General features: G+C 39.5%; 1 protein-coding gene across 1 annotated transcript; it reads right to left on the minus strand.

Moving 5' to 3' along the window:
* Positions 1 to 536: 536 nt before the first annotated feature.
* LOC147612965 (uncharacterized) lies at positions 537 to 995 on the minus strand. The gene has a single exon (XM_086782012.1). It carries the CDS (start codon positions 927 to 929, stop codon positions 612 to 614), a length of 318 nt encoding a protein of 105 aa, XP_086638138.1. The 5' UTR covers positions 930 to 995; the 3' UTR covers positions 537 to 611.
* Positions 996 to 12,086: the final 11,091 nt, after the last annotated feature.

Consider the following 12,086-nt stretch of genomic DNA (forward strand, 5'->3'; position numbering starts at 1 on the left):
TGGTCATGGGGACTTGGGTCTTGTTAGGAGCGACCCATTTTCTCGAGGGGAAAAAGAACTCCTCATGACCATTCTGGGTTGTCACAGTCCAGGGAAGGCAAACATTCCAGCCTTGACAATGACAACCAAAAACATTGGAGGTTGACACATCGTTTTTCCATTTTGGAAAATGACAGGAAGTACCAAATTTGCAGCCACATCAGCTCCTTCAGAATTTGATTGGTGATGTGGTGACAAACAACTCAAGGAGATGCAGATTCTTGAAAAGAATGAAGGCCTATTTCAATGGTGCAGATTTCCATTATGCTGGCTGTAGAAATGCCGGTCTGGGGAACGGTCATGAGGAGCCATTCAAAAATGACTTGTCAAATCAAGGTTTTGAGACACCTGTGTATGGAAGCAAGTACGGCAAATGACATATATGCATGTATAAACCCTTCTCCCTACTAAATACAATGTGTAGAAGGAAAAGGGTACCAGAAAGGAAAGCAAAGAGAAATATATTCATCATATAAGTTATGAAAAAGAATGCATAGAGAAATAATTTCATGGTTTTATTTATGTTGCAAAGCTAGGATAGTACAGGGAGAGAGTACAATGGATGGAGAGTTTCAACCAGAAGGGTGGTCGACGGCAGCCTTCTTCTGCTTGAGGTCTTGGGCTTCTTCACCGTCTTCGTTGCAGGGAGGTGTGGCCTCTGGGACGGCGCCCGTCCGGTTGATGGAGTCCAGCTCGTCGTCCACATCGTAGTCAGGGTCCAGCGACTTGCTGATGGCGCGGCGGCCCGCTTGCAACCAGGGCTTGAAGGCCAGCTCGATGGCCGCCCACGCGCAGGCGATGCCGCCCACCCACACTAGGGTGGACACAAGGCCACGGCCCTTCCCATCCTCCCGCTGCTTGCTGCTGCTCTCCTTCTTGTTGGTGGGCATCCTCGCTTTTGTGAGACTGCGCAATCAGAAGTAAGGCCGTCTAAGACAAGTAAGGCCGTCTTAACTTGGCGCCCAAGGTAACTTGAGGTTAACAAGATTCTACTTCATAAATCATAAATAGATGGATCATTGTGGTGGGAATACTGCTGCAAGGTAGAATTATTTGTAATACTTAAATAATTATTGGCTCCTTTTCCTTCTTAATTCTCACAAGGGATGCTCTGATTTCTGTTATCAATATTCATAAGGTTAAGGAATATGAGTAGGATAGGAAAAAGAGAAGAAAACATGCAAGAAACCTGCGAATACAAGCATCCTTGCTACATGCATGAGTGCAAAGGTTGCCCTGGATGATGTCGATGTGTGTGTGTGTGTGTGTGTGTGTGTGTGTGAGAGAGAGAGAGAGACAGAGAGAGAGGTTGCATGTGAGACCCCTACCCCTCTATCTATGGCACACTAAGGATAGAGTAACTCAAGCAAGGCCTCATATCGCAATGTCCAAATGATTGGCTATTTCGTCAGCTCATCTCAGTCTGACAAGAATAATCCTTACGCAAGGAAGATGAATGATTCCTCTAGGTGCTTTCCTTTCATAATTCTCCCAAAGCAAGTCACATCAAGCAGCTCCCAAAGGCTCAACAAGATGTCCTGACTCCTCCTCGATTATGAAGACCATTCTTCTATCCTTGTTATGATTGCTAACTAAACTACTCATCCCAAGTTTTTCTCGTTTTAATGACAAAATTACTTCATTTCACTCACTAGTACACGTAGCTCGGGCCCACTTGACCACCCACTTTCCAATGTTAATCCTCTTTCTACTTCGACCAGATCCATAGACTCGGCCTAGCCCCATCAAATCCTATGGGCCTAGCACCACTGGACCTATGGAGTTGGTGTGAACGCACACACCCATAATTGAAAATTACCACTTTACTCACACACACCACCTAAAAATGAGTTCACACATGCACTTTTTTATAAAAACAATCCTTTCAAAATAAAACATACATCATACAACTCTCTTTTTTTCAAGACATGCACATATCATATCTCCATGTCACATATCACATATCAAATATCCAAGTAATACATCAGTGTCACATCATCATCATAAATCTCTTTACACCACTATCGTAATCCTCAAAGCACACACCGTTGAGCCCAAATACTCCTAGACCACTGTGATGTGACCAAAGGAGCCCTACATGTTTGCACAAGTACATGTCACTTCTATTAGTCGTCACCTATCCCAATAGTACATCGACATCAGGAGCCAAGTGTGTCTAATACTAGCATGCATACTTAGCCACCATGCACTACCCTGCCCGTTTCACTCCGAAACCACTTTGGGTCTATCACACCAATCGTGCTAGGACCACACCCACGTTGATCAAGAGGGGTCAAGATCTTGGATGATTGCTCGTGTGATGCACCCCGCGGGGGCAAATGACATTCACATGGCAATCCATAAACTTGTGTATACCTTCATATGCTTTCACAAACAAACACATGAATACAATATTCTAAACAACTAAGCAAGATTCTAAGCAACATACAATATATTCATATTCGATTCAATGAGACATCAGTGCTCTCCAATCGATGGGACATCAATGCTCTCCAATCGAAACTTCAAACAATTGAGTTCCTTTAGCCCACAACAAATCCTTGCGAGGTCTTCTCCCCAGATTCTTCCCTTCTTGGGATCATTTCCAAGTCTTATTTCTATACATCAATGCAATCAACTTCTATTAAGGTCCTTTGCGTACAGCGAAGGTGATTCTAAGGTCATTGGTCTAGTTCTCATATTTGGGCCTTATCCTATGTCGAAAAAAATGTTGGTCTATTTCTAAGGTCATAATTTGGTCTAGTTCTCGTATCTGGTCTAGGTCATAATTTGGTCTAGTTCTCGTATTTGGGCCTTATCCTATGTTGAAAAAATTACTAAGGAACTTTTGTTTACTTCTTAAGGGTTTCGGTAGGTCAGGGCCGGCACAACCATGTTAAGCAATGGAGTGGTTAGAATACCACCCTTTCTAATGGGAACCACATCCTTGCATCACACCCAAGTTGGTAGTGAAGATCTGTTATCAAAAAGTGGATAGTGTGTATGGTCCAAGATACACCATAGAATTGGTGAATGGAGGTTAAGTGGTTAGTTTGGGACCGATCTGCAACCAGATGCAGGGCAAAGTGATGGGAAGCTTGGCGCATCCTAGCTTATCGATCGCATGTAAGGTGATAGATGATATAGAGCTTCTTCATGCCAGGCCTTCATAGCTTGTAGAAATGGCATGGACTCTTGAACATAGGTAAGGGGAGCTCAAGCATTGTGGTCTTTCTTTATATACTAACAATGTAATCCATTTGGCCACAATTCATCCCCTTTTGAGGATGACTCTTTCATTGTACCTGTGGGGGTCACATAAACTTTATAGGATGCAGGTTTAGATTCAGTTTGAAACTTCACTTCAAAATAAATGGTGCAAGGGGTGGGTGGCCTAATAAGGTGCACATCTCCCAAGACATAACATTGTCACTTGCTAGCCCCAGTGTCAACCAAGGCGGGCCACACAGCTTGGATGTCTTTTTGGGAAAACTCGAGCTCAAGGTGAGCGGGTCCCACTACTACCGGTTCTATTTCAAACGCATCGAGCATGAATAGGGATATGATTTCGGCATCGTCCAATCATGCAAACCCTATCCCAAGCTCTGTGGAAGAATATCCATGGTTGCAAGAATGTGAATCTAGTCCTTGGAGTCTGCAAGCTCCAGGAGGGGCTCATATGCTTGATCTTCATCTTCACCATCCAACATCTTGTTACAAGATCTACAGATATCAATTGACATGGTGTAAGCTTCTGCATTGCATGCTCTGTAAATATTGATTGAATCGGGCCAAGTAGTTGTGTCAGACTCATTAGCGAGTATGTTTTACCCATGGGATGAGCCTTCCCTATTTTCAAGTTTATTTTCGAGGATCGGTTACCTTTGCGTATAAAAATGTGATTGGTTTTCCAATTTCCCAATTATGAACTAGCCTTGTGTCTCTCATGTAAGGCCTTCCAAGGATCATGGTGTATGACGCTCTTCTTTGGAAATCCATCACCACGAAGGTGTGGTGGAAGCTTAGCCGTGAAATGCCCTCCTTGTAGTCCAAAATGATGGGTAAAAGCCAGCAAAGTATATGCTTTAAGCTTTGGGAAGGATTAAGAAGGGGACAAACACAAGAAATCAAAAACATCTCCTTGGCAATCCTCAACTTTCTTTGTGAAAACATCTTGGCTACTATCATGTGTGTAAAGAGGTGTTAACTCTTTTCCTCTCCTCCGTGCAAAGAGAACTAAATTTCAGCTTCAAGAAGACTCTGTGTGTGAACAACCTCTTGTATAGGACCATTAAAACCATGTTTTGATTTAAAAGGTGTTTCTTTTAATTTAGGTTTATTGAAAACCGTATCCTACAAAACTACAAGCGAGTGGCCATTACGAATCTACAAAGAGTGTTGCGCGCTTGTGCCAGGCTGTTGCAAGCTACCAGGTGGTTGTACTTGATAGAGTAGGGAATGGCCCTTGGGAGGGCCATTCTGTAGGTTGGGCGGCTGACCTCTTCTTGCAGCAATCCAATCTCTCACTTTAATGGTCATTTAAAGTGACCTCTCAAAACATCAAATTGCTATGAATATGCCTTAATCTCCTCCACATTAAGATTAAAATGAAACCAGAAAATAAGTAAACCCTCTTAATTAATGCTATTGTAAATACTCTTGAGAATATGCATGCCTACTCTTCTTTCTCATCATGGTTAGATTTGTCAATGAAGAATACATAGCACCACTTTCTTCCTCTACTTCTTCGATTGATTTGTCTAAAGCTATTGAATTTTGCAATAGCACCTCCTATCTTTGCACAATGTTAGCCTCTTCTCTTGGTCTCTTTAAGCAAATTTGGCAGCACTGAAGCTTTGATCTTTCTCTTCTCTAAGCTAAATTTCTTACCTCCTCACAAATTGAATTGAAGTTTTTCATGCCCACCACAAAACTAAAAATTCTGCACTTCTTAAAATTGAAAGCTTGTTACCTCCTCTTTGCACACCTTCCAAAGCTTGCTTTTTCTTGGCGAACGTACCAATGAAATGCCCTATTTGTAGTCCAAAATGATGGGTAAAAAGCCAGCAAAGTATATGCTGAAAGCTTAGCTTTAAGCTTTGGGAAGGATTAAGAAGGGGATTAGCACAAGAAAATGTCCAAAATTACACACATAAAGTACTATGCCATAATCTTGATCTTCTTCGCCCTCTCCATCACTAAAAGGAGACATGATTGCACAAGATAGAGAAGAAATGCAAGAAACAAGAAAGTGGAAGAGAGGGAAAAAAGAAAGACACAAGTCCCTTTTCATATGAGAAAGGAGTCGTGCACTTCTCCAACCACCCAAACCACCTTTTCTTTATATTTTTTTAATTTGAAAAAGTATACAAATTTCACTTATCCTAAGGTTTCAATTTGAGGCTTTATTTTTCCTAGTTTACTAAGGTTCTCATGCTACCAAAGAAATGAATAAATTTAAATGTGTATTGGCTTCTACAAATTTGGGGACCTACTATAGCCAAGCATTTACAAAGTGATACAAAGGATATTACAATAAGATTTTTACAAAGGCATAAATGCCAAAAAGATGGATAAAATAAATATTTTTGCCGATGTAGAATGCTTTGTTGAGGTAATTTTAGTACTAAAAATAAAGGTTAACAAGTCCGAAGATCTTAATCTTCGCATCCTAAAGGATGCCCAAATGTTTATCTATGTTTCCATCAACAAGCTTGACCACAAGGCTTGTGCTTGCAAACCTCCCAGTAATCCTTGACACCAGATCGTCATTCCTTTATAAACGATAGGTTACACGGTGTTCATCTTGTCGCTCTCAATCTAGTGTCCCAACTTGTTCATGGTGGGTACTTTTGGTTGTTCTTTTATCTTGGGTATGGAAGAAGAGTGCTCACTGTGGTAGCACGGCTCATCCTCCTCCTCTTCAGGTTCAGGTTCAATTGTGTGGGCTCTTAAATTCCCATTCATCCAGTCAGATAGGTCTCTCCAAAGTTGAGAATTTCCTTGTAAAATTGAACTTATCGAGGCTCAGACTTTTGAGGATAAGAAGACTGTGAAGCTTGCTATGTCCCCCGTGTGATATCCACGCTCACTTAGCTCGTACTCACTCAAAGGTGGGCATGGACCTGCTAATATGTAGGGGATATGCATGGATTCTTTCTTAGGAGGTTATGCCTCTAATTGAGGTCAAAATGAAGTTGTTACCTACCACATGAGAGAAAATATTATAGTGACTATGACGATCCATGGAAGCCCAACTTTCACCTCCCAGAGAGACAAGCTCTAGAAGTGGCTGCAGCCAAGGTCTTTGGCAACAAGCACTGAGATTCCCTCATTAGTTCTATGATTAGCTATAAGATGGGGTTAAGGATCAGCTTAGGCAAGGTCAATGGTTCATACTTGACCACTTTCTCAAGTATTGGCTTTAGTTTATCCCACCCCTTCCTCACAAGCTCTTGGGCTTGTTTTATTCTCTCTTTCTCCAACATGGGGTTGGGGTACTCCTTGAGTTTCTTTGGAAGGTTTTGTGCCAATGGGTTTCTTTTCTTTTTAGTAAGAGTTGATTTGAACAGGAGATTACTCGTTGTCTCCTGGGAGGAGGGAGGCAGCTTTGAAGCTATCATCTAAACCACTTTCAATGGTCATGACTTCATTGCCCTTGACAACTAATCGTGCATTCCGTTTCCACGTTCTCTTCAAAGTCTTCTTCTTCTTCTAGACCTCTAGTTCAGCCTTTGGGGCTTGCACCTCTAGCTCTAGGGTTGCAAGCTTTGAGGTTGTAACTTGAGATTTTTACTTCTTTGTTGCCTTGGATGTTTCCACGCATGACAAAAATGCTCTCTATTTTTTTGGAGCCTTGTGATGGGAGACTACATGAAGTCCACCTTGGATGCATAACAAGTTAAGTCTCGTCGAAGTGGTGCTCAAGCCACTGGGGTGATTGTCACAATATTGGGAAAATCCTTAAAGGTATGCTCAAATCTATACTTGTAACATGTGCCTCTATATGGAATGGCATTGGGGTTTTGGCACTGGATTCAAGGGTGGATTTGGGTACTAGGTCTGATGGTTTTATGAGGACACTCAGCAACACCATGCGGGCCCTTGCAATGGAAACATTGGCCTACGTGCCATATTTTTTAGATCTCTCGCTCTTTGTTGCTGCACATGGATTTTAACAAAGAGGTGTAGTCTATTGCTGGATGTTGCTTTGGATATATATATATGAATCATATTGCTCATATGACTCATAGCCCTCATGTCCTAGACTCTGTCAATCTACTAGTAAAGTCACTGAATACTATTGTACATGTGTGGTAATATTGAAGGTAGGCATGGCATTGGTGGTGGTCTATACATACCTCTTGATATAGAGTTTTGATATGCACGCCCTAGAGCTTTTGCCTTGAAGCATTTGCTATATGGACAGTAGGGCTAGTGGCTGCTTTGGCACACCGGGAGCATGGGTTATGGTGCTCGATTTTCCTAGTACCAACAATGAGCTATGTCATGGTTCCCATGGCACTGGCATGAGCATTAAACTATTATTGTCTAGACCTCAGCATTCAACACTCCGTACTTGTATGGTTCAGACTCGACAAATTTCACATTAAGACATATCTCTTCGTGGGAATAGATACGGGTCTCTTGCTTGAGGTTCAGGTTGGGGTTGGCCTTGCGGTTACCCTTGTTGACATGGTGTTTGGTGGTTTTTTTAGATTTTTTGAACTTAATGAGATGTGATTAATAGTCTTAATCTTAGTTAATTATTATTATGTAACTAATTAAGTAAATTTTTATTATTTTTTTATGGTTTGCTTGCTCCTAATCTACCAATTCCAACAATGCATGAACAAATTATGATTTCACTCTAACTCAACCTAATGGAGCTCAATGCTCATGTTTTCAGAGTCCACTCCTAATCCCAATTGCTAAGGTAATTCTTGAATCAAAACAATGAATTCTAAGCCTCTTGGGCTCCAGTTTCATGCAAATCACCAAAGAATCAAGATTTCACCCCTAGTTTTTTTTAGTGTCACCTCCTAATCAACACCATGCTATAATGGAATAGCTTGGAATGGATAGAAAAATGAAGCTAAGCCCTAGGCTAGTCCCCGACAATGGCACCAAGTATCTTCAAGTTAAGAGCTTACTTTGGCCTTGCTAAAGCATGTGATATGTTGCCTTCAAGTCGCATATGCAACTTACCATTGCGGGTGCGCTACCTCGTCCATCACATCCCCACTCCGTTTTTCACACCAGATTGCTCCTTGCCAAAGAAAGAGTTGAAGGGAGAGATCTCAATGTCTAGATGGAGGCAAGAAGAGATCTATCTTCACAGTGGTTCTCTCTTACAAAAGGCGGGGGAAGAAGAAGAAGCTATTGTAAGAAAACCTACAATCAAGCATATCGAGCATGCATTCATCAAGCAAGATTCAATAGCATGCAAGTAAGCAAGAAGAGGGATGAAGGAGAGCTCACAAGAAAACTATTTGCAAGGGCATGATTATCTAACGCTTATTGTCTAAAATGACATATATAAATGACTAGTTTTTACACTAGGCCGGCCAAACTTAAAAATGGTCCAACCTCTATTACTAGTCTTAAGCAATGATGTTCATAGAGTTTTCTTATTTGGCATTACGTGCATGGTGAGGCTACTTTATATATTCCAACGACATCATACAAAAGGTAAGTGTCCATTCGCGCGGGTAAAATGGTGAAGCACTTTACGATAGGTCGAGGTGGGCGAAACCATGTTAGCCAATGGAATCAACACCAATCCATCGATGTGAATTTTTATCTAGCTTTAAATCAGGTAGGAATTTCGTATGTTCATTTATTTCTAGTGGAGGTACAATGAGTTCCTCGTCTAATCTTTGTACAATTTCCAAGTAAGGAAGCTTTCTGCAACTTTAAGCTTCAAGCCATACATCCAATATATAATCATGTCCCATCAAGTGGTTGAGTTAAATGGATTGTATCATGTAATGTCATCATTTTGTACCCAATAAATGCATTCAAAATTTTGATATTGTTGCTTTCCTTTGAGCTAAATGACTATAAAACCATATGTTCTCGTCATCATCATTAGGATATATATAAAAATATATCTTAAAAATATTTATTTTTTCCTTTTTAAAAATGATACATTTTAAAAATTACATTTCTCCCTAAAAAAATAAATGCTTATTTCTCCCTTTACACACACACATACACACACACACACACATTTGTTTCTCCTTTGTTAAAGAAAGAATTTCATTGAGTCCTTGAGATATTTGTGTAAAATATTTTTAAAAATTGTTGATAAATAGTATGAAAGTCTTACTTGTGCTGAGGGTTAATCAAAGATGGAGACATTATCCCGAATATGGTCCCATAAAGAAAAAATGTTTCCCGAGCATCTTCAATGTTTTGATATTGATTTTAAGATGGTAGAAAATAATATTTACCTACAAAATCAAAGACATGTTATTTTACAACCATCCACACTAAAATAAATGGATTAAGTCTTTTCAAGTTTTTACTCCACAAACACTATTTTTCATGCAATTGCGAACAAAGGTACTTATTTTACAAAAATTCATTTAAGACTTGACATGCATTCAAGAGTTTACATTCTTCCATTTTGGAAGTGCTTTGACAGGAAATCGTTTAAATTCTTAGTGACTCTGAGAAATTCCATAATTTAACTAGCATAAAAAAGATGTAAGACTCCAATGCGCAAGGAGATTTTAAGAAAGCAAGTCTCCCAAATTGATTATAATAATTGTCTTTTGACCTACTCTATTGTATTCTATTATTGACATTTTGCAATCACCATATTGGTCATGAATGAAGAAGTTAAGCCAAAAGAAATGACTTCTTGTATGATTTGGGATGTAGCTAAGGTCATTCATTTTAAATGAATGATGGTGGTAGTTCCTTTTATTATGTTATTTTGACAGCACAATAATGCATTAAGTTGTTCTTGAACTTTGCTAATATTGAGGGATACCACCAAGCTTAAGTGTACACAAAGACCCCATTCTATGATGGTACTTATTAGAAGTATCCATCTAAAGTTCAACCTCTCTCACAACCAAGATCAAAATAAGATCCTCCCAATAAGCGTATGAAGCTATCTGCAACTTCCTAATGGATTGAATTTACTGTTTGTGCTAGCCAAGTTTTCATGTCCTTCATTAGAGGTGGTCTTTTAAAAAAGTAGCTTTCCACCCATATTAAATCGAGGAGCTCCACCTAAGGAGACAATGAATCCGCATAAGAGTATCCATGCTATTTTCAATTGATAGGTACATCTAGCTTCTTGAGCATTTGGCTCCAGATGTTAATAGCCTCACATTTATCTTGCATATCTTAATCCAAGAATAGCTTCTATTCATTTAGACTCAAATTGGACAAAGTAGAATTACATGTTGCCGATGCATGTACAACATGGTGTACCTCTAGCCTAGTAATAGAAGGTATAAGAAGGCTTTGACAATTGGTGTGAAAACCTTTAGATCATCCCAATAACCTAAGTCCTTTAGATCATTATGCTCGGAAGTTGTCATATGAAAAAGATAGGTCACTAAATTAAAGTTATACATAATAAGAATCCAAGTAACCAAACTTTAACGGCTACAAGGAACATATGGGTGCGGATGTGTGTAGATTATACAAATCCCCCTAAAAGAAATGATATGATCTTACAATTAAAACCTAACTTTAGGTTCAACAAATTTTGGTCCCATGTCCTACCATAATAGAGGATTTTGGAAAACCTAAATACAATTTGAGTGATTGCTTTGCAAACACCATATTATGCTCCAGCTATTACCACTCACTAGCATTCATCCATAAGAACGAGATAGTAACACCCATCTTGGATAAAATGTATTAGACAAATATGATAATCCATTCTTTAAAAAGACAATCAGCACAGAATTCTTATATGAGAAGTGGTCATATTAATGCACAAGGAAAAATCCCTATGACAATAACCACATGATAATCCATTCTTTAAAAAGATAATCGACACAGAATTCTTATACGAGAAATGGTCATATTAATGCATAAGGAAAAATCCCTATGACAATAACCACATATGATAATCCATTCTTTAAAAAGACAATCACCACAGAATTCTTATACGAGAAATGGTCATATTAATGCATAAGAAAAAATCCCTATGAAGAGTTTAAATCTTTAAGAATAACAGCCTATGATATACAACAAGAGAAATCTCTATGAAAGGCTTGCCCGTGTCTGTTGAGAGACAGAAAGAAAGAAAGAAAGAAAGTCATATTAACGTCCGCGGAATGCCTTGAAGGCATATGGGACCAAAAGACATGACATCACAATCATTACAATCCACTTCGGAGTGCACTTAGGCACAAGTGCGCATAAGTGCGAACATTGAAAATAAAAATAAAAAGCTAAGGGTCAACTATGAGAGAGAGAGAGGAGAGGGGGGGAGCATCATGAACACAATTGACAATCATACCAACAAACTATTCCGAGATCGTCGACACCATATCTATGTGAACCTCAAGTGCATTTAACCGCACCTACCCATGTGCAGTTTTCTGAATCCACAATATCAAATCATTGTATGCAGCTGCACAGGTGTTGAAAAAAGGCAAGGCAACCTCCAATGCTTCGGTACTTGCCTCTTTCTAAGATCTCAAGTGGCTTGGATATAACATGACCAAGAATTCCAGAAAAAAAAATCAAGAGACTAATCTTTCAATCTATAATTGATGCATCTTTGATGCTCAACCAGCACATGCACAATATATTATCTTTGCATCTTAGTGAGTTAAAAATCACAAAACACAGCCATCGCTCTGTAAACCGCTTAACTAGTTTTCATAAATCATTAGCAAGGCTTGCTTATTGAGGACTAGAAACTTGCTTATTGAGGACTAGAAGCTAGATGCTTATAGCAGGAAGCGTCATATTCTCCTTGGTGACAGCATCTTCCAGGCAGTAATTAATTGTTGTGAAGGTGAAAAAAGGGTGGCCATACAGAATAAAAATTTATGTTAGAAGTGCTTTGA

This window comes from Cibotium barometz, chromosome 44 (genome assembly GCF_041138505.1).
Source record: "Cibotium barometz isolate CiBa-2024 chromosome 44, ASM4113850v1, whole genome shotgun sequence".
In the NCBI taxonomy this organism is placed as follows: domain Eukaryota; kingdom Viridiplantae; phylum Streptophyta; class Polypodiopsida; order Cyatheales; family Cibotiaceae; genus Cibotium; species Cibotium barometz.

Excerpts from the sequence above, each read along its gene's own strand:
- LOC147612965 (XM_086782012.1), bottom strand. The coding sequence starts at position 929 with ATGCCCACCAACAAGAAGGAGAGCAGCAGCAAGCAGCGGGAGGATGGG.